This window comes from Magnolia sinica, chromosome 5 (assembly GCF_029962835.1).
Source record: "Magnolia sinica isolate HGM2019 chromosome 5, MsV1, whole genome shotgun sequence".
Taxonomy (NCBI): Eukaryota; Viridiplantae; Streptophyta; class Magnoliopsida; order Magnoliales; family Magnoliaceae; genus Magnolia; species Magnolia sinica.
The window spans coordinates 6,081,428-6,105,251 of NC_080577.1; the positions used below are offsets into that span (position 1 = coordinate 6,081,428).

Below are 23,824 nucleotides of genomic sequence, written 5' to 3' on the forward strand. Positions count from 1 at the left end.
AAATGTGGTCGGTGATGATGGCAAACTAACTTGTGGCCCACACTAATTCCACCATTCACGAAGTCTCTATCCTTATGGATTAGAACCGTTCATCCAACCCCCCCACGCCAAGCTCATGTCCATTAGATAATCCTTAATATATTTTCAGTGGCCTGCGACTGCAAATAGATGGTTGGATCAAAAATAGGAAATGCTCACATATCTTGTTGGAGTTGTGTGGAGCCCACCGTGATGTGTAAATGCCATCTAACCCGTCCAGTAGGCGCGTCCTCCAATTTTGGGGCTAAATGCCGAAATCCAGCCACATCCTCAACTCAGGTGAGCCACACGGAGGAATAAAATGGGACACCACCATAGAAACTTCCAGATTGAATGTGGGATCCGCAGGGTCGTTTATAAGCCATCCAATCCATTCATCACGTGTGTCCCACCAGTATGAAGGAACACACCTAAGATCAAGCCATTTCAACATTTAGTTGGGCTAGAAAAAGGGAATGTGTTGGTTTTAGGCATTATTGTACATTTCTCTCTGTAGTGCGTCCCACTGATGCAATATTTAGACGGTGTCCTGTCCATAACTAACTCTACAAATGGCTAGATCACCATGAAGGGTCCACGTGTGCGGCTAAGATTGTTAGATCACCAACCGGTCCTCTTTTTAGACAGGCTTGTAGATCAGAGTACCTATTGCCAGGATCGACAGCATGTGGCCCAGTGGTGCCCAATATGAAGAGATGGTCGGGTGATCTGAACTGACCATATTCTCTGTGACATCATAAATGAACTAGGATCTATTAATTTCCCTTAAAAGATGATCCTGACCTTTGATTTTTAGATTTTAATGTGAGCCATACGTACATCTACAATTGGTAATAGTTAAGAATCATCTGTTTCAGCTTATTAAAGTGTCCTTAGATGGCCCTTGAAGTACCGAATCTAGGACATGGACGACTTCGATCATCTGACAAGTGGGCCCCACTGGAGCGACATAGGCGGAGTGAATTCGTTAGGTGATGGAGGAGTCGGCAAAAGAATTCGAGTAATCTGTAGGCATGCTTTTGCCAAATTTTCTAACGTGCGCGGCTGATGATGCGGGGATTGTGGGAAGTGGGACCAGAAAATAATAGCACTTTGTGCACGCTGCATGTCCTCCCTGAGCGTGTCCCATGGCAAACCACCTCTCATAAGCTGTACACCTGGCATGTATTCACATCAATCCAGACCGTTGAAATCGTGGATCCCTTGTGGATAGAGCATGCCCTGAAAATTACATCGATGAAAACGATCCTAACCGTTCTAATTTTCCCTCTGATAATTTCGACGGCTGAGTATTTCAGTTTTAAGTGTCCATTTTCTAGACAACAGTTGGATGGGTAAGATTGTTAGATTAGAGTGATTTAAGGGGCCCATTTGGATGGCCTAAGTAGGCTGTCACATGTGCTACATCTACTGTGTGGATTGCCACAAAATTAGTGGACCGTGAAAGACGCACACTGGACTTTTGTTTCTAGTCAAAAAGGAGGACAGAATGAGAGTCCCTTTTCATCCTGTGGAGTAGCGGTGTAAAATAGACAGAAGGCTTCTTGACCTTTTACGCATTCGGTAGAACCGGTGAAGGGTAGAACCAACTCCCCAGAGTACAAGTGGCAGGAAAATGAATCAATCGGGTCCGTCCATCTAGCTTTCCTTACTTTGTAGGGTTGGTTTCTCCAAATTTATAAATATCCAATTAGCATATCCATCTGAAAGATGGCCTTCAAGCGATGGTGTGAGATGAAAATAGTTAATAGCCAAACATTCATCCAGTTAAATTGATGAAATATGATAGACAAGATTTTATAATTGCTGTCATTTTTTTTTTAAATTTTCAAAAACTATCCATCCGCGGTATATCCCTTTGGACAAGATTTTATAATTACACAAGTGATGTAGGTGGGCAATGGCCCGTGATGCAAGCAGTTAATTATAGACACGTAGATAATCAAATAATTGATCTGAACCGTCCATTTCTATCATCATCCTAATCGTATAGCATTATTTCTAAAAAAAGAGAGTAATATGTTAATCCTAACCATCAGATCAATGGCATGCAAAGCAGGTAGAGACATCAGTCTTAATAATCAGGTGGGCCACATGATAATTTCGGTGTACTTCATTACATAGCCACTACCTAATGGTTTGCGTGCATCTACGGCAACCCATCCATCGCCCTTGGAATTCAAAGTATGATGGGTCCACATAACTAAGTGGGGAAAAGAGTTCATCAACCTAGGTTCTCAAGGGCTCTGCTGTTGATGGACTACTCAAGCTCAGCGGTCTGGATTTCCCCTCAAACATGGACCCAATCTTTCCTTCCTTTTCTCTCCATCAAACGTCAGCGTCTGACAGTTGTGGGATTCTTAATCCATTGCGGAACCTGCTAGATCGTCCACTCAATCAGCCATTAGGGTCCTCAGCTGGGACGCGGTTTGGCTGGGGACCCAGCTAGCTTCTGTCAAAGTTCGTAGGCCACACCATGATGTATGTGTTTTATCCACGCCATCCATTCATTTTCCCATATCATTTTAGGGAAGGGACCCAAAAATGAGGTAGATCCAAATCTCAGGTGGACCACACTATAGGAAACAGTGGGGATTGAACACTTACCCGTTGAAAACTTTTTGAGGCCACAGAAGTTTTGGATCAAGCTAATATTTGTTTTTTTTACTTCATCCAGGTTTCCGTGATGGAAAATAAACATTACAGTCGGCCCTAGGAAGTTTTAAATGGTGGACATTCAGTCAGTACTGTTTTCTCGTGGTGTGGTCCACCTGAGATTTGAATCTACCTCATTTTTGGGTACATGTCCTAAAATGAGCTGGAAAAATGTATGGATGGCGTGGATAAAAAAGATAATCATGGTGGGGCCACGTAGCGTTGACATCAGATAGCTGGTTGGTGTTGGAGTCACTAGCCAAACTGTGTCCCCCAAGCTGAGCCGGACGCGGGGCGCGTTTGATGCAAAGATGCGTGCGTGTACACTCGTTTTCAGATTTTCTTGCCTAGAGTGGATGGAATGGGGTGAGCTATCAATCGGATGGGTGTAGATATCACTCTTTATTTTATTTTTCAAATGACAATTGTTAACTGAAACGGTTGACCCATCAATCGGCTGCTTTTCAATTGTCAGTCTGCTTTTTCTTCGGTGTTAGTTCGTTGAAATGTTACGGCGTGATGTGCGGAAGGAATTATACGGCTCCCCTCCATCTTCGCACCGTACATATGCGTCTTTGGTTCTTATGATTAGGGCCTATATTCCAGTGATCCAGACCATTGGTCTGTTAGGGTCCCACACGGATGGGCCATGGCTCTGAAAATCTCCTCAATAAGACAATGATAACCGTTTGATTTGTGTCCTGTTAATAGATGGTCAAAAAAAGGGTGAAGTGGTCCACGTTCACCAAAAGCTGGCAGCTAGGCCATGGTCTGTCCGGCGCCTAACTCTTGAAATGAAAGTGGTCCCAGGCGTACGAGCTACAAACAGAGTACCCGAGTATATCCTCGAGTCGGTAAGGGTTAAAAGGGTTAGTATATCTGCCTACCCCGATTCAATCAGGTCGTGACCTTGGGGCTCACCTTGATGTATGTGTTGTATATCTACGCCGTCCATCCGTTTATCCAGCTCATTTTAGGACGTGGGCCCAAAACTAATGCAGATCCAAATCTTAGGTGGACCACACTAGGAAACATTGATGCTTTAAAAACTTCCTAAGGCCCACAGTAATGTTTATTTGTCATCCAAATAAGTTAAAACAGACTTAGATGAATGCAAAATACAAATACGAGCTTGATCCAAATCTTTTCTGGCCCACAAGCAAACACCACTATTGCCTGTGATGTGGTCCACCTGAGATTTGGATCTGCTTCAGTTTTGGGCTATCATTTAAAAGGAGCTGGAAAAAAACGGATGGACAGAGTGGATATACAGCACATGTATCAAGGTGGGCCCCACGGACTGAATCCAACATTTACCTGTCCTCTCTTTCAAGAAATCCCGTCTGCAAACAACGTAGTTATATTTGAGCAGTAGATCATTTTACACCCTTTTCTACATGCACCAGTTGTTGCAGGGGTGCAGGCCAACTTTAGTACGTGTGTGTCATCCAAACCATTTAGAATGGTCACGCCACTAGGATATCCTATCAATTTAGTCCAAATCATCAGGTAGGCCACCATTTGAAATTGGAGGTTTTGAGTGGTTGTCCATTATTTTCTAAGGTGGCCCACTATTAATTTGATTTTATGGGCATGATTGTCAGTCACGTAACTGATGGGAGGTTGCTTCAATTGAACGGAATACAAGGCAAATGCTTTTCTCGTTAGGGCTGTGACTGTGAGCAGCCTCTAGGGTGAGGGTGAAAGAGAGATAGGATACCGTGCGTCTGACACGTGTCAAACATCCGGTACGTTTATCACGCAAGATACACCATGATCATTCCATTCCATGGACTGAAAATAACTGTCATAGTAACCAAACAGGTCAAACTTATATGAGAAGTCCAGTGATCACATGCGTTCGAATGTTCAAACCGTGTGGGCCCACTGGTAATGTTTTTGTTGATCCCAAACCGTCAATTTAGTTTGCCTCATATTCACCGTACATACCAAGAATAATCATATCCAAACCTCAGGTGGGACACACAATGGGGAGTATTTTGCAATCACACCTAAAACCTATATATATTCAGTGAAGCCCACCTGAGTTTTGGTGTGTCCTTTCATCAGGTGGGTCTCACCTTATGAATGGGTTGGATGAAAAATACACAATATGGTGGACCCCACATTTCATTTGATGTTTCTATGATGGTTATCTCCTTCCCCAATGTCCACCATTTTTCCCTTTGGTGTGGCCCACCCGAGTTATGCATGGATGAGGCTGGATATTGGAATTTAGGGCTGATATTGGGGGCATATAATGAACGGGTTGGATGGCACTCACACATAACGGTAGGCCCCATGCAGCTCGAACACATGGTAACTACCATAAGTTTCGAACGTATGTTATCGTCCTCCTACTTGAGAGTGTACTACCCTGATTTTTGGCACACAGCGTGCTCACAATCACCCTAACCAGATGAATGGACTGGATCTCTGGCACGTGTACCGTACGCACGGATCTCTTAATAGCGACTTCACACTGTCAGAAGAGAGGTCGCTCATAATTCACGACCCTTGCTGCTAATGTTCGATTTTCCCTTTTACGACGACAAGAAGCAACCAGGGACGAGATTTCATCTAATCCATTGGATTCCCCTTTCTACTATGCTAGTCACGTGACTGTGCCTAAGGCACATGGATCCCCACACGGAGGAATTATAGGATTCTCGACTCGAGGCTCTGCACATCAATCGGGGTTTTCGGTACTGACAAGTAGGGCCATGGTTAGGTAATCAAGATCATTGATTGGTTTGTCCCGTCCCACCATTGATGATGAATCTTGATCATGACCCAAAAATGTTATGGATTGGAAGATAACATTCACCAATTTCTGGATTCCTTTCAGTCGACGGTTGTAGTCGTATGAACCATTTATTTGTAGAACAACGGTCTGAACTACTACCCCCCACTACAGTTCAAATCCTCGGGATCCTACAACTCCAATAGATGTGCTGTGTCTGCAACTGCTTACCCGTATTTCATTGTATTTGGGTAAGACCATGATTTTAAGAGTCGGCAGACTCGGATCCACTAGTTCCACACTGAGTCAAGTATCGACTCATGCAAGTTGGGGGTGATTTGGGATTGGGAGGCGACTCGTGTTATCAAAATGGATCCAGCACCACCAAAATCTGAGTCAACTCGGACGAGTCTATCCCACTCTTAAAGCCATGGGTAGGACCCCATTGGCCTATCTCAACTGCGGAAGGCACACTTTTGCTAACCAAGCGCCATGTGGGTGGAACCTTCGTGGGATCCACCCCATCTATCAGGTAAGCTGCCTCACACCCTGGAATATGAGAATCATGATGATCCAAAACTCAGGTACGACCGACCATAGGAAACAGTTTAGAAGGCTACACCACCATTAGTTTTTTAGGTAGGGCCGACCGCAGTGTTTTTATGCCATACAATCCTCATCAGCATGAAAGAAATTGCCCAAAGCTACTCCTCAAAAAACTCAGGTGGGCCATACTTCATCGATTTTGCCGATTTAGTTTTTTTTTTTTTTAATACTATTCTCTTATAAGTGACTGATGTAGAGTAGTTTGCGGACAGTTTCATGGCTAAGATAGATCAGAAAAGGTCAGATCGGAGGTGGAGGTGATCCGGACTGTCAAAACTTAAAACGGACGTATCTCGCAAATTGGAATGAGCTATCGAACGTACCATATATGATTTTAGGGTAGGATGAGCTACTTTAGCCACCCAACCCTCACCCAACCCTGCTATGCCGGATTGCCTACACCGAATTTGCGAAATACCATCAAATCGACGGTTGAAATCCTGTTTTAATTTCATTTTTACTATTTATAGTAACTACCATTAGGCTTTAGTAATTGCGCCCAACATGAAAAGTGCTTATAATAATTAGGAGAACATCATGGTTCGACCAAATATTACACTTACTATTTTTGGCCAAAAACAGTGTGCAGTAGTAGGAATCACAACCATATATAAACAATAAATTAATTATTTATAGTAAGTTGCAAATTGTAGGAGTTTTAGTTGTAGTTTAATTCCAAAACTTCTTCCATGGCTTAGTATCCCTATTTAAAGGGGTGTAAACTCATTTATTCATTCATGAATCAAATTACAAAATTTATAGAAATTATTTTCTATTTTCCTTATTTTTTCCTCGTGGATTTGAGAAGTCTTTGTGAGGAGTCCAAAGAAGCTATGTGGATTCGGAATAGTTATCTTTGAGGAAGACGGTGATTGACCTCATCCTGTGTCAGTGACCCACCTGAGTGATGAATCAACCTGCATTTTGGGACACCCAGATCCATAGCTCAACTGGTAGACTGAGTGGAGATACCTCGTTTCAACGCTTGATGATGTAGAACGTATCACAGATACGTTCCCAGCATGGTTGAGCCAAAAGAAGATGGACGGTGAATTAACCATAACTTTTAATCTGGGTATCATTATGTGGCGTGCAACCTATCAATCTTTACTAAAACGGGCCATCCGAGGTGAATCGACCTACAAAGTGGGTCGCATCTGTCCGTTTCGTCAGAAAAAGTGCACTTTCAGCTCAAAAACGAATTTTTAGAAAAATTTTACTATTTTTAGTAATTCCGAATTTTTTAATATTTTTTAGAGTTTTAGATTTTTTTTCCTTTTAGAAATAACTTTTAGTTATACTAGGACTTTTCTAGAGAAAGTTTATTTGCAATTTTTATTTTTAGAAATTAGGCCTTAGAAGAGTTTTATTAGAATTAGGATTTTTATTAGAGTTAGAATTTTGCTATTTTTGGTAGTTACGAATTTTAATTTATTTTTTTCTATATTAATGGTGTAAGGACACACGTTATAGAATCATCAATTGTTTATCAATAAATTTCGAATTTATTAGAATTTATTTCTATTTTCTGCTTTCTTTCCTCGTGGATTTGAGAAGTCTCTGTGAGGAGTCCAGAGAAGTTCCGTGAATTTAGAATAGTTATCCTCTTGAGGAAGATGGTGCTCGACCTCACGTCCTCCCCTGCGTCAGTTTGGTATCAGAGCGAGGTTTCTCCCCGAATCGATGGTTCTAACAACGGGTCGAGCAACAATCCTATGAGCGGTGCTCCAAGGAATTTAACTTTAATGGCAGTAGCTTTTGAAGCGGTACAACGAGAGAATCGGCAAGCCATGTAAGGGCTGCAGGCTTCCATCGATCGCATGACGGATCGTTTGGCGGAGGCCCTAGGGCAGCTCCGTGTTTATGGTGGTGATCCACTACCAGCAATTGCTGGAATTCGTAATTATATTGATCGTAGGGCGATGCTATCAATGAACCACAGGATGGTTCAAGAATTCAAGATGAAAGTCGATCTTCCTAATTTTAATGGCCAACTCTACTTCAAGGACTTTTTCGATAGTTGCTTGTAGTCGAACGTTTCTTCGACTATATGAACATCATAGAAGAAAAGAAAGTTAAACTCGTGGCCTACAAGTTGACAGGCAAAGCTTTGATACCAAACTGACGCAGGGGAGGACGTGTATTGTGTCAGCTCAAGAGCTTAATGCCAAGTACAAAAAAAGGGCTAATGAACATCGGCGTCAGAAGTTATCTCAGACTCATGTGCCAAGTCTCTTGCGTAACTCGAGGACGAGTTTTTTTCAAGTCGAGGGGTCTGATGTAGAACGTATCACAGATACGTTCCCAGCATGGTTGAGCCAAAAGAAGATGGAAGGTGAATTAACCATAACTTTTGATCCGGGTATTGTTATGGGGTGCTCAACCTATCAATCTTTACTGAAACGGGTTATCCGAGGTGAACCGACCCACAAAGTGGGTCGCATCTGTCCGTTTTGTTAGAAAACGTGCGCTTTTAGCTCAAAAATGAATTTTTAGAAAAATTTTATTATTTTTAATAATTCAGATTTTTTTAATATTTTTTAGAGTTTTAGATTTTCTTTCCTTTTAGAAATAACTTTTAGTTATACTAGGACTCTTCTAGAGAAAGTTTATTTGCAATTTTTATTTTTAGAAATTAGGCCTTAGAAGAGTTTTATTAGAATTATGATTTTTATTAGAGTTAGAATTTTGCTATTTTTGGTAATTACGAATTTTAGTTTATTTTTTTCTATATTAATGGTGTAAGGACACACATTATAGAATCATCAATTATTCATCAATCAATTTCGAATTTATTTCTATTTTCTGCTTTCTTTTATTGTGGATTCGAGAAGTCTCTGTGAGGAGTCCAGAGAAGTTCCGTGGATTCAAAATAGTTATCCTCTTGAGGAAGACGGTGCTCGACCTCACGTCCTCCCCTGCGTTAGTTTGGTATCAGAGCAAGGTTTCTCCTCGGATCGATGGCTTCTAACGACGGGTCGGGCAACAATCCTATGGGCGGTGCTCTAGGGAATTTACCTTTAACGGCGGCAGCTTTCGAATCGGCGTAGCGAGAGAATCGACAAGTCATGCAAGGGCTGCAGGCTTTCATCGATCGCATGGTAGATCGTTTGGCAAAGACCCTAGGGCAACTCCGTATTTATGGTGGTGATCCACCACCGCCAGTTGCTGGAATTCGTAATTATACTGATCGTAGGGCGATGCTATCAATGAACCACAGAATGGTTCAAGAATTCAAGATGAAAGTCGATCTTCCTAATTTTAATGGCCAACTCTACTTCAAGGACCTTCTCGATTGGTTGCTTGAAGTCGAACGTTTCTTCGACTACATGAACATCATAGAAGAAAAAAAAGTTAAACTCGTGGCCTACAAGTTGATAGGCAAAACTTCAGATTGGTGGGAACAACTTCAACTTGATCGGACGAGACAGATGAAGGTGCCAATCCGCACCTAGCCGCAGATGAAGAAGTTATTGTACATGCGATTCCTCCCTCAAGATTACGATCAGGTATTATTCCAACAAAACCAAAATTATTATCAGGATAGTCGATCAGTAAAAGGTTATGCAGAAAAATCCTATTATTGGTCCGTGAGAAACGACTTCATCAAAATGCAGTTGCAACAGACCACATGATTTATCAGTAGCGAACATGTGACCTTTATAGGAATGGAAAACCAACACAAGACTTCTAAAGTTGAGGAACAGTCTCTCACAATTGAACAGGCTTTTGTCAAATAATCTGAGGAAACAAGACATATATCCATTAGTTGAAAATGAAGAATATATGGAGCTTGTGAATATCCCAGAAGATTTGAAGCCAATTTTGCAGGAGTTCAAGGAGATTGTGCTCGATGAACCCCCCGATAAATTGCCTCCCATACGAGATATACAAAATTACGTTGATCCCGTTTCAGGGGCAAGTCTGCCTAATTGCCCACATTATCAGAAAAAATATGAGATCTTGAAGACAGATGTGAAGGAACTGATCAATATTAGTCAAGTCAAGGAAAACATGAGTACGTGTATTGTGTCAGCTCAAAAGCTTAATGCCAAGTACAAAAAAAGGGCTAATGAACATCGGCGTCAGAAGTTATCTCAGACTCATGTGCCAAGTTTCTTGCGTAACTCGAGGATGAGTTTTTTTCAAGTGGAGGGGTCTGATGTAGAACGTATCACAGATACGTTCCCAGCACGGTTGAGCCAAAAGAAGATGGATGGTGAATTAACCATAACTTTTGATCCGGGTATCGTTATGGGGCGTGCAACGTATAAATCTTTATTGAAACGGGCCATCCGAGGTGAACCGACCCACAAAGTGGGTTGTATCTGTCCGTTTCGTCAGAAAACGTGCGCTTTCAGCTCAAAAACGAATTTTTAGAAAAATTTTACTATTTTTAGTAATTTCGAATTTTTTAATATTTTTTAAAGTTTTAGCTTGTCTTTTCTTTTAGAAATAACTTTTAGTTATAATAAGACTCTTCTAGAGAAAGTTTATTTGCAATTTTTATTTTTAGAAATTAGGCTTTAGAAAAGTTTTATTAGAATTAGAATTTTCATTAGAGTTAGAATTTTGCTATTTTTGGTAATTACGAATTTTAGTATATTTTTTTCTATATTAATGGTGTAAGGACACACATTATAGAATCATCAATTATTCATCAATCAATTTCGAATTTATTTCTATTTTCTGCTTTCTTTCCTTGTGGATTCGAGAAGTCTCTGTGAGGAGTCCAGAGAAGTTCTGCGGATTCGGAATAGTTATCCTTTTGAGGAAGACGGTGCTCGACCTCACGTCCTCCCTTGCGTCACTTGAGGTCTTGGTATCGTTCCCAAGCGGGGGTGGCTAACATGGAGTGTGTGTACTGATATGGGTGTGTACTAACAAGCTAACCCAAAATAATAATAATAATAATAAATTAAAAAAAACCTGCATTTTGGATCAAGGTCGAAAACAGGGTGGCGAACCCGATGGTCGGTATGATTTCATGCACATAAAGTCATTTCCCCTGCATTAGAAAAAACGGGCGCCCTCTGGATACTTAAGGTGAGTTATGCCAATTGCGCCGGTTTTTTAAATTCGGGTACCCTGTCATTCTTTATCTGGTCCGTTTGCACTAGTTTCAAGCACTGATTACACTATCTGGTATTGGCGTTAAAATCGGCTCCATGACATGTTTGATACTGACCATGCCTTTTGTATGGTTTTTACATAATACATATATAATTAAATAACAAATAACGTTGAAATAAAAAAATCACACATTCAGCACCCCTTCTGGTAGTCGAGTTGGGTGACCTACCTAGCCCCATTTTTGAAAATCAGATCCAAGTCTGTAGACCAACTCCTACCTGATTAAGTTTGAAAGAGACTCATAGAATGAACTTGCTGGCTCAGTCGGGCAGCTGCCTTGATGCAGACTCACAGTGGCTCCAGACTGCAGACAACTCACCTTTTTTTATGAAAGAAATAAGGCCTTCAAAGGAACCAAACTTCAAAGTTTTGATATTTTCTCTTTTAATATTGTGAATGATTATTTCATGTGATCCTTTTTACCTTTCAACCACTAATATGTTATTTAATAATTGTTAAATATCGAGTCGAGTCATGTGACAACTCTATTCTTCGAGTTGACACAACCTGGCTGAACATGAGTCGAGTTCCAAGTCTTCAAGAATTTGAACTGTGTTCTAAACAAACTGCATACCTGGTATGTCTACTTCTACATGTTAACAATAGGGTGTTACTAGCCCTGTCATTGTGCCCATGCTGACAGTGCAGCCACCACCTTGGAGTTTGACTGGGGACCCTACCAGAAATTAAAGAGTCAGGGTCTAAAATTTGGACCCATCAGATGAGATCCAGCACCAAAAGTACAACCCAGTTTTTAAATGGGTTGTGACTAGATCTCTCAAAATCAACCAAACATGATCCCAAAATGGAACCGACCCAAACCCAACCCAGTCTCAGGCCCAACCCTGTTTTTCAAACTGTTGGATCATTGTAAAACAGACCCCACCCAGTCTTGGACCCGACCAAGACCAAGTAAATTACTACAAGTCCAAGGACAGTGGAAATTATAAAACTATTTATAATTACTAAGTCTAATTAGGAAAACTGATGGGAAAATTATAATAGGTGGATTCGCCAATTGATGTGAAAGTTGACAGGATTTGGCGGAAAGAAAATTGTACATTTGAAATTTGACAATCAATTATTGTATGTCATCATTTCCTCGTCTATCTACCAAACTGGCGAAAAGGCAAAAGAAGACCTCGAAGAAAGTTGAGTCTACTCACCCGTGTGAACCGTGACTACAGAAACACATGCTACCAACGCACACATGCATGGGATCTGGGGCATACACCACATAGAGAGACCTACCGTGCCTAAAACTGACCCAGACCCTACCCATGACACTCATACAATGGATCTGGATCCCTCCCATACCAGACCCTCCAAGCCATCAAATTGATGGGATTAGCTTATCTTGACTTGGATCGAAGATCTGACCAAGATTTTAATGGTTTGGATCAGAGGCCAAAATACAGACCCAATTATTAAATGGGCTGGGTCCAGGACTCCTTCTCAACTGGCTTTTCTGCTCACCAAAGCAATCACAAGGTGTGTCAGAACCTTTCTAAGTGTGCTGGAAGGAGCTCCACATTCCCTGAGAGGAGAGGATTTATATACTTTGGGTTTTATCTTGTACAAGTGGATGAGTGATCCAAACCATAGGTCTGAGGGGACCACCATGGATGGATCATGCTCCAAAAATGTGTGCGCTAACTCTATCAATCAAATTGTGGCCTGCAAATGGATGGTTAATAAGAGATACAGTAATGGCCATGTTCAACCAGGAAAAAAAAGAAGCCCAGCTTTGATGGATGGGATCTTCCAGTGTGATATTTTTAGGTCATGGGACATCCAGAGCAGAACACATCAGACAAACCTTTTGGTTTGAACTAATTTCCTCCTGCTTACAAAAAACAAAATAAAAGAAGAAACAGGAATTACATTTTCCTCAACCCAAGGATATTCAGTCTCCAAAGATTTTCAGTGTAATTCAATATGTGACCAAGTGCAGCCCATGGTTCAGTGATCCAGACCATTGACAAAATGGCCCCAATGTGGACAGGTCATGCCCTAAAAGTTATCGGTAGACAAGACTGGCATGCACAAGACAGAAAGAATACAAACATAACGCAGCAAATAGAAGATAAATGCTCGTAATGGGTATATGTACACAATAACAAAGATGAGTTATACCTTTTTCAAGTTATAAGCCAAAAACAATCCCATTATAGTCTTTTCCTAGCTTCCTTTTCCCATCAAGTATATGCAGTCTTTTTTGAAGCGAATCAGGTATATGAGGTCTTCCAAACAACTAGCTCAAGTATGATGAGTAAAAAATCCAAGCGCCCATTGCTGGGAAGGTAATTAGAGCTGATGCCTGAATAAATACATCAATTACAGCTCACATTAGATTGTCAAAGAAAAGCAGAACAGCGAGGTGTGAAACATTCAACATACAAAACATCATCGAAGTAGAGGATGGGATGGAGTAAAATACATACCATGAAAAATACCACCTCCTTGTTGACAAAAGCTGCAGTAAATTCGTTCCTTTCCATCACCTGTTTGACTGTACCTTGTAGCTGCAAAAGATAATCATTAATTGCATTCAGACAGTGTCTTTCCCACATACATACCCACTACGAAGATGCATATCAGTCAGGTGGGGCCCATGGTTCAGTATTCCAAACCACGGTCTGTTGCATCCAACCGCAGATGGACCATGCCACAAAATTATCCTCAACTTGTGACCTACAAATCAACAGCTCAAAGGAGAAATACAGCAACATTCCACGCTTAACTGAAAAAAGTCCAAATATTGGTGGCTAGAATGTTTCAATCTGGGAGATCGTCAAAGCATGGGCCATCCATGGGATGACACGACAGAAGAATGGTCTGGGATTACTGAACCCTGGGCCCCACTTACAAAAATTGAAAACCTCAGTATACAGTGCAAAGCCTTGGGCTGCGTATCCTAGAATTCCACTTTTCTGAGTAGGTCAGCTTTTAAACCGTGCAGAAATCTGATGCATATTTGGATGTGTAGATGTAGTGGTTTGCAAATTTGCAAAATTTTGAACTGATGCAAATAAGGTGCATGCATCTTGATTATATGATGTGTCACATACATCTTCAACAGACAATTTCATTCAAATTTAGTGCAATAAGAGCAGTCCCAGGAGCTTGCTCACGTTATCATGGTATATGTTCACAACTCTAATCAAAGACCATAGAAGTATTGATGTACCTGTAATGAATGTAGCAATTTAAGTCTGTACAGAAACCTTTACAATATGAGCTTGACTTCTTAGGGGCATGAATTTAACAAGGAGATACCGGAATTTTAGGCATTTGTGGAAAATAGAAAATGTGAGGGAGGTACACCGAGCAGGAAAATGTCCTAGACTCTTGCAGCTTGGATTTCTTCAGTGCCATTTGTAGGTTATTGGATTTCTGTTTTTGGACATAGCACAACCCAAACTCCAATTCCCAAGTCTAGGAGTTCATTGAGAAGATATATAGTTGCAACTATAGATACCTTCAGCAATACTTGGAAGATTTTATTTTTTAAAAGGGCATACTTAGAAGACCTTGGATGCACTATCAAGTTAAATTGCAATTGCCAACTCAATAAAGTGGAAAACTAAATTGTATTTTCCTTCCCTAGCACTCGTATTGAGGGTCTGGGCCCAAATGCAGTTACGTCATTTTCAAGTTGGACATGAAACAAATGCAACTAAAATTTGAGGGCTCTCCTTCATGAATGCTCGGAAACATCATTACCTTTGACTAAACTGAAGCTTAGCAATACACTTCGCAGGAATGGACACTTTATATCCCAACACATTGAAATGGGTAGGACATGACATCAAAAGATTGGTTACAAGAAAAAAATAAAAATAAAAATCTTAAATACCATACATGCATGCAGTAATACCTGTGGACATCTTTCTTTCTTCTTCTTCTTCTACTTATGTATGTATATATATATATATATATATATATATATATATATATATATATATATATATATATATATATATATATATATATATATATATATATATATATATATATAATTTTTTGAAGGTAACACAACTTTTATTGAAAAACGCCAAATGGCGAAACCTTGCAACAACAACCTGACTTTCTCAAACCAATCACTATACAACATCTATTATAGATCTAACACTAAAATGGAAGATGATGCAATACTCAAAGAAGCTACCATTGAATGATTCACAGATAACAAAGCAAAGGTCCACACCTGATGATGGCTTTTTTGCGCTGCTGACATGATTCGTTTCAAGTAATGCAAAGCCTGAGACACATAGGAACCCAAAACAAAATCACTCCCAAAAAAACTTGGATCCAGCACAATATTTTTTTGGAGGCGATGCCCATGGAAGTCCTTAACAAAATGCAGAACAGCATAAAATATTACAATTGGTCTAAAGCCTACAATAGTAAAATTTGTGGAAAAAAGGAAGTTGATGTAGCATATTTCAGCTTATAGCTAGAATAGGAGGATACAATTATTACCAATGGAGCTACTGCAACACCAACACTTGATAAAGCAACAGCTAATGGTACTGCGACACCCTGATCCATAGCTCAAGTGGTAGACCGAGTGAAAGATACCTTGTTTCAACACTAAGGTCTTGGTATCAATCCCTAGTGGGGGTGGCTAACAGTGAAGTGTGAACTGACAGTGGGGTGTACTAACAAGCTAACAAAAAAAAAAAGCTAATGGTACTGTGTTAATGTTATTGCTACAATTACTACTGCTGGTGCTACCAGTTGGTGGTATTGTTAAATTCAGCACATACTTACAGAGCTAAGTGAACCCTGCACTTATAGCCTGCACAAGCTCCATTCTTACAGTCTAAAGTACTTCCATTTACTGATGTGCGCCTCACTGTAATAACTAGGGACTATTATTTCTTCTTATTAAGCTCTTTGGGCAATGATGAGATTATGCAAATTTATAATCAGGCATACAGACTAATTCTATTAATGGACTTTACATTCGCATGACCATTTGTTTAAGAATGGCAACAAGAAGATATTATTAAACTAAGGAAGAATGGCAACAAGAAAATATTATTAAACTAAACAAAAGAAGCTACAATAAGAAATGGTTAAGGGACAGCAATATGGAGAGATACAATCCAACCACCTTCGCCCAAGACCCACTAACCATCTGGCATAACCCATATACCTGAGACATCCTCAAGAATTGCAGCAGATGCTCACCAAAAAAAAAAAAAAAAAAGCATTTACTCTTTCCATGCTTTTAAATATTCAATAATTCTTCATTGATCCATAATTATGGGGTCAATTCTTTACTTGCTACTCTTTGTAGTGGTTTTAAATTGCTATTTCGGAGTATGACTGGCATGGAGACTGCAAACTGTGCAACTCACCCTTGGGTTATGTTGGAGTCCGTCATGGAGCATCTCCTCATCTGGCATGGCGCTTGGCTAGAGAGGAAATTTCGGGATCTTTGGAGGTTGGCTATGCTAGCTGTTTTATGGCTCTATTTGGGGCAAGGTATTCAAAATCGGTTATGTAATGGCTGTTACGTAATGGTAACGGTCATAATTGTTACGCGTTACGGGATTGAAACAGCTGTAACGGCCGTTACAGAAAAACAGTCCCATAACGGTCCCGTAACAGCCCCATAACGGTCCAATAACAGTTTTTTCCAAAAACTTAAAAAAGGCCATAATGGCCGATACGGGGGCCGTAACGGCCCGTATCACAACAGTAACAGTGGTGGCTGTTACGGCCACCGTTACCGTTTTGGAACACCTTTATTGGGGGGGGGGGGGGGTGAGAAGGGGAATGAAAGGTGCTTCCATAATCTAGTGGCCAAAGAGGAGGAGGTTGTGTTAAAGTCAAGAGTCTTCTAGTGGAATGGGCTTCTTGCATAAGTTCTTTACAAGACTGTAATTTTTCCTTTTTATTTAGCTTGCAACTCTTTGTGCCTTTTCCTTTTTGGTGCCCTTTTAATAAATTGATTAGTTACTCCTCAAGAAATAAATAAATAAAGTCATGCAACCACTCAAGAATGTCTCTATCAAGCAGTCAAGTAACTGAAACAGCAAGTCCATAAACTACGGTTCAGCCTTCTTAGAAGACTACAATGGGGCCCATAGGAGGACATTGAAAATATCGCCCGATATTGTATATTGTAATTAGTACTGGGGGAGAGATTTGCACGTAACAAACTCATAAGCCATGTGCCAAACTTATCGTAGTCGTTTATAGAACACTGACAGCCAAATTATAGTTAGGGATGGTGCGCTCTGCAGTGCCATGTTATCCTTTGCATGTATGATGAGCAAGCCATTAGTTTCAAAGCTTTCAAAAATAGGGTTTGGTTTTAAAAGTTTCCCCATTATAGACCGAATTTACACAAGGTAGAAAGGGTGGGATAAGAGATTCTGGACATTAAAAGGCAACACACGATCATGAACCATATCATTGGGGCTAGCTTTCTCATGACTGCTTGGCAAAAGTTCAACGACTGGCTGTCTACGTAATATTAACCTCCTCCTTTACGTTGGCCGGGGAACAGTGGCACATTACAACCAGGCAAAGTTATCAACACAACCACGAGTCATGTATCACCTCTTGATTCATTTTTCTGGAGATATGCAAATCATGTGTGACTTGAACCTTGCAGGCGTTGTGCTTATCCTTGGCAGTTCGAAGTGAAATCCTCCTAAACACTACCGTGTGGGGCATTTTGAGTGCATCTTGCCTGGAAGAAAACACCTCAAGTGCCATTAGATGCTAGTTATTAGACAATGGTGAACTGTCCAATAAGCCCACGCACATGCAGCGTTGCCTGGCAGCAAATGCTGGTTATTAGCCACTGACCCTATGCGCATTTCGAGCGTGATAGTTATGATGCTATTTATAAAGGTTGCTGACCATGTTCCTCCATCAGAGGATGAAACATACAAAGGTTAAAACACAATTGGTTTGGAATTTCTTTAGCAGCAGAAGCAAAATATGTGTATATTCGACAAGGTCATTGAGACAGTTCTGCGTCATTGTAGAACTAGGAATCAGATACTGTATCTTTGTGTGTTTGGAATTTCTTTTGCAGCACAAGCAAAATATGTGTATATGCAGTTACAGAACCTGCCATTATCTTCAAGGAATTTTTTGGTTCTCACATACTGTAATATTATTTCAGTCTTCAATGGTGGTTGACTTAACTTTTCTAGCTCATATGGACTGATAACGAAAGAATGAAAAGAATCTGATCACGCCTTGTGTACAAGTAATTAGGATCCAAGGGTTGCAATGTCGAGGTCATGGGCTATCAACCAAATTGAAGAAACAGAGAAAATATATCGCTAGAACAGCCCCGGTGTTTGAATACAAGTCCATTAAACTAGATATTGAGCTCTTTTAGATATTGAGCATTTGCTACAGTGAACTCTAAATATTAAGTTCGGAGAAAATATTTGGATCTTATGTGTTGTAATAATATTTAAGTCTATAGTGTTCATATGATATTTTCAAATGTCTGCATGCAAATGCTGCAATCTTTGGGACAAGCTCCTCTGAAGCTAAATATGCAGAAAGGATCCTTGACTTTTCAAGAAATAGATAAACAGAATTCACATCAAAGAAATTGGATGAGATTATCTAAGAAATGAACAGTAACTACTTAAAGTATAATAGTACCTTCAGGAATATACATCTGGTAGACTCTGTTTTTCTAATCTGATAAAAAGAATACAAAAATCAGCTGGACAGTTGCAGATCCATAACATATAACTATAAATGTTCTAAAAAAGACAATACTTCTGTTATTTGAAGTGCTTGCTCCAGTTGCTGAATCTGAATCCACTGTTCTGTAACAATACTCCCCATCTGGTAGTAAATAAATAATAATTTGACAGTCAAGGTTTGACTTCTTCTCGACAAACTAGGAAAAAAGCTGCTAAATCATATGTGAAATAGAGGAACGGAAGATCACTTTTTTTTTTTGGAATGACAATCAAAGATCACATCTACCTGCACACATACATGTGCGGGCGTGTGTGTGAAGTTTAATAACCCTGCATGTGCCACATTCATGTCCATGGCTAAGGTGGTTACAGTTGAGGAGGTCATGGATAGGGAGCTGGTTAAGTTCATTTGGGTAAATGTGGTTCCGTGATTGGGATTGCATTAATGCACAAGGCATACCTGGGGCATTCTTGTCATTTGGGATGCTTTCGATCTGAATAGATTGGAGATCAAAGGGAGATGGTTGTCGTCCATCCCGATTAAATCAGTAGGTTTGGGGACAATGGATCCTCACTGCAGCGTATAGTCCTAATAGTCCTTGTCTGAGGCCTGCATTTTGGGGAGACTCTGGGATGCCCTGTGGTGTTTAGGGAGTGACTTCAGTGTGATAAGATATGGGTATGAGAAGCTGGAAAGATCATGCATCAAGGCCACTATGTCTGGGTTTAATGAATTTGATATTCCCATGGTGGGTGGAAGATTTTGTGTTCCAATAACCTGGAGGATCTAGCAGTAAGCAGGCTGGACAGGTTCCTTTTCAATGGAACTTGGGAAAATATGTTTCCAGAATCGAGTGTCCAGGCTCTTCCAAAGCCAGTTCACAAGCCAATTGTCCTAGGTGTTGGAGTCTCTACCTCGAGATCATGTGGTTTGATCACCCAGAATTCTTTATTCGTGTCAAGCATGAAGGAAACTTAGAATTAAAGCCTAAACTAGATGTATGATTATTGTGAGGATCAAAACACAACTAAGTGGGACTCGACAAATTGAAGCTATGTGGACCATGTTGGGAAATATCAAAGGCAGTAACTATCACTTATATATAGCGTGTCCTAATCTACCCAATCATGCCAGATTTGTGTTTGGAGCCTAAATGGTGATTAGGTGTTTGGAGCCTAAATGGTGATTAGGTGATGACCTATAATTGTGTCATCAACTCATCATTAATCATATGCAGACTTATCATCTGAATTATATATTGATATTAGGTATTTAGAAGCCTAAATATGAGACTTTTACTGTTTTAGAGTCAGTCTCAAGTTAATAGTATCAGGCAGCCCAAGATAGTGTTCTTACAAAGAATGGCCCATTAGGCTGTTACACCATCAAATACATGTTCAAAACTAGAAAAGAATAACATATTTAAGAATCTCATATTTTTCTAAAATTTTCCAATATCCTCATATGTTTTTTTCCTTTAAAAAAAATAAAAAAAATCAACAGTTACAGGGCCATAGTGGCAGTTAAAAGGGCTGAAACAGTCATCGTGCCCCTGTATCATAGCAGTCACATGGCCGGCCATTGTGCTGGCTGTTACTGTTACCAAATACCTTGGTCACAAGTAACTAATCAAATATTAATTAACAATTATCCATGTTAATGCAACCAAATTTTCATTGTACCATCAACAGACTTTTAATGTGATAGATGAATGGCAAAGTAAACTAAAATTCCATTCAGAGAAGTCCTCTTCTGGTTTGTCCTCACCACGACTTCACCATAAAAGAATCCGAAGCTTAAAATAGTCTCTGCGTTTGCAAATACTGAAACCACAATAACCATTCAAATTTTATCAACCCTAATGCAACAACTTTGGTGTAGTGTGCTACCATTTTTCTCTTTGTGACATCATATATGAATGAATCAGTAAACTGACCTTTTCAACTTGAGAAGTTAATTCCTCTAATTTCTCCTCAGCATCACGTGCATTAGCGTCTAAAACATGAATATTGAAGTTGTTCTTTCTTGATTCAGCCCAAAGAAGACGCACCTAAGCATTCTTGTGAGCCACTTTTTAAATTAGTACAGCATCAACTAAATTTTTTCATTGCCATGTCCTGAAAAGGCAACCTAAGTATTTTGTGTGGAAAAAATAACTACAGATAAGACCCGCACACCTCATCTTCTAGCAGACGAACCCTTTCTTCATAATATGAGGAGTCACCGAGCGATTTCTGCAAAAAAAAAGAAAAAAAGAGTGATTTTGTCTTCTATTATATAAGAAAGCTTGAAAATGAAAACACACATATTAACTGATGCTACAAGAATAGGCTGCTTGGCTATTGTGCTTTGGAGCCCATTTAGGCGTCCCTTGGGTCTTGGGGCTGCGGATGTTTTTCCATCTGATCAGCAGAATCAACACCATATCTGACTTACAGCAGAAAAGATGGAGAAATTACATCCTCCATAACTCGGTTCTGGTTTTCCATGCTGACCCAAATGCTTAGTATTATGGATGGTTATTGTTCCAAGTCTTCAGACTGAAATCGCAAACAGGTTGTCATTTGGGGCACATCTAAACTCCCCTAAACTGGTCATGAAGCAGATTTTGATATAATCTGAATTTATAGAATTGCTGAGATGTTAAATACTTTATGTAGAGATTTTTGTAATGATTAAAAGTAATCTTTATAACCCACAATTTATATAAACTAAAATCACTGAAACATAAATACTGTTAACTAAAATGAGATGAACTAATTTTTAAGTGGCAACCAAACAGGGTATGCATTGATTACTGACAAAAATGACACTATTATATCTCAGAACTGACAAAACAAACCTTAATATCAACCATGGCATTTTGCAGAAAGTGGATTTTATGTGTCATCTCCTCAATTAGCTTCTCCTTTTCTTCAAGATACACATCTTTAGCATTTAAGCTTTTCATATTTACCTCCAGGATGGACTCTGCAGCCAATGGTGATAGTACATATATATATATTAAAAAAAATGGGACAGAAATTATAGGCTCAAACAAACACACTGAAGAATTATATTTCATAACGTCAAGCAAATCTTGACTATGGCCATGAGCAACTGAAATTCACTCAGCAGCTTATACAAAAACAAGGGAAGCAATCCAATGAGAAACATCTGTAACAGTAGTTTGCTACAGGTGAATGTCCTCACAGTCTGCACCCCATGTGCCTTGACCTCTTTTTAATGGGTAAGATGGAATCGAATCTGAGACCTCAATTTTGAAACGCTTGCCTTGATCATTTAGGGTGCAGTAACATCAATTGGGCCCCACCCACTTCACATCACTGTCTGATCAATGACCTGTTGGGTATGAGATTCATTTCTAGCAAACTTCCGCTGTCAGTTTTGCACCAATTGCTTCCAACTTCCAATTCAATTAACCAAATGAGAGAGGAATAATGACCTACAATCAGTTGCATCTGAACTTTGCATGAAACATGCGACTCATGCATAAGGTGGGCACCACCATGAAGATCACCTGCCAGAAAAATCAGGCCAGTCACCAGCCATCATGTTGGTCAAATGTGTTCATTAGATGAGACCAGCTGAATTCCCCACTGAAATCATCCATCGTTTTCATGCAGTGTTGTCCAGCTGATTACCGGACCGGTCTGATTTTCACTGCGGGCAACTTTTATGGGGCGGCCCACCTAAATGCACACTCCGGATGCCCTCTGTGAAGTTCACATGCAAATGGATGATGATTCGCCAACAGCCATCTTCTAACGTTTCGTCAGAAATCAATACACCGGAAAGAAAATAAATTCAATCTCATCGAAAAGAAATTAAAAATGTAACCCTCTTAAAAAGAGAGAGAGAAACCATAATTTCGATTCGAATTGCATGAAACGAGATGGAATCAATGCCGATGTTAGACATTCTAATGTAAGTGGTATCCAAAAGACCCCTAATTCAATGAAATACATGAAAAACCAAATCCCAACCAACTACAGCAGAGGGAGAGAGAAAGAGAGATGGGGAGATGACCTAATCGTGAGACCTTCTGCTTCATCTCCTCCAGTTGGCAGATAACGTTGTCCGTTGGATCTCTGCAGAAGGATTGGTGATCGGAGAGAGCGAGGACGGTTGAGGATAAGATGGGGACGGAGATGAGAAATGCGGTGGTCCGTCTGATTGTTTCAGCAGATCCTTTGATGGGGTGGAGAGGTCGAAACCATAGAGAGAGAATACAGAGAGCGAAGACGTGGAATCCCATTTCCTTTGCGCTGGGATTCGTGAGAGGAGCAGCACCTGAAGCTCGAGTGCAACTAACGACTGAAGTAGGACTCTGGAAGGGCGATCGGGTACGGGATTCATGCATTCGTCAGTCGGTCAGGGGGGCAGATCAGGTGTTACCCTTCCCGTGGGGCCCACTTTTATCCACTCCGTCCATCCGTTTTCCAGCCCAGTTTATGATGTGTTACCAAGCATTAACAAGATCAAAATTTCAGGTGGACCACACCACGGGAAACAGTGGTGATTGAACGCCCACCATTAAAAACTTCAAATGGCCCACTGTAAACAGATCCATAATATTTATTTGCCGTCCAACCCGTCAATAATGTCAAATAAACCTGAACATGGGAAAATACAAATATCAGATTGATCCAAAACTCTGTCCCCAAACGGCGAGGGTAACACGTAATCGGCTCCGGTTAGCTGGATGCTATAATCTACAAATTTACTCTGTCCATCTGTTTTGCAAGATCACACCCTCACATAAATCTAAATTTCAGGCAGAACCAGAACTCATGTGAGCCATACACCACGAAACAGTGGGGATTGAACGCCTGGGGTGACAGAAGTTGTGTGTCAGGATGATATTTGTGCCTACAGTTTATCTGAGTGGTAATAAGCATATGAACGGATTGGATGACATATAAAAAATCATGGTCAGCTCCAGAAAGG

General features: G+C 40.3%; 1 protein-coding gene across 2 annotated transcripts; it reads right to left on the reverse strand.

Moving 5' to 3' along the window:
* Nucleotides 1-13,236: 13,236 nt before the first annotated feature.
* LOC131245262 (uncharacterized) lies at nt 13,237-23,273 on the reverse strand. Of its 2 annotated transcripts, XM_058244595.1 has the most exons (9): nt 22,904-23,273; nt 21,717-21,844; nt 21,052-21,108; nt 20,811-20,924; nt 18,947-19,015; nt 18,827-18,865; nt 15,387-15,440; nt 13,621-13,701; nt 13,237-13,496 (listed from the first exon to the last, which is right to left on the reverse strand). In XM_058244595.1, exons 1-9 carry the CDS (start codon nt 23,235-23,237, stop codon nt 13,431-13,433), a joined length of 942 nt encoding a protein of 313 aa, XP_058100578.1. In that variant the 5' UTR covers nt 23,238-23,273; the 3' UTR covers nt 13,237-13,430. The 2 variants fall into 2 exon arrangements, with proteins under 2 accessions (XP_058100578.1, XP_058100579.1); XM_058244596.1 differs by lacking the exon at nt 15,387-15,440.
* Between the last annotated feature and the right edge of the window lie 551 nt (nt 23,274-23,824).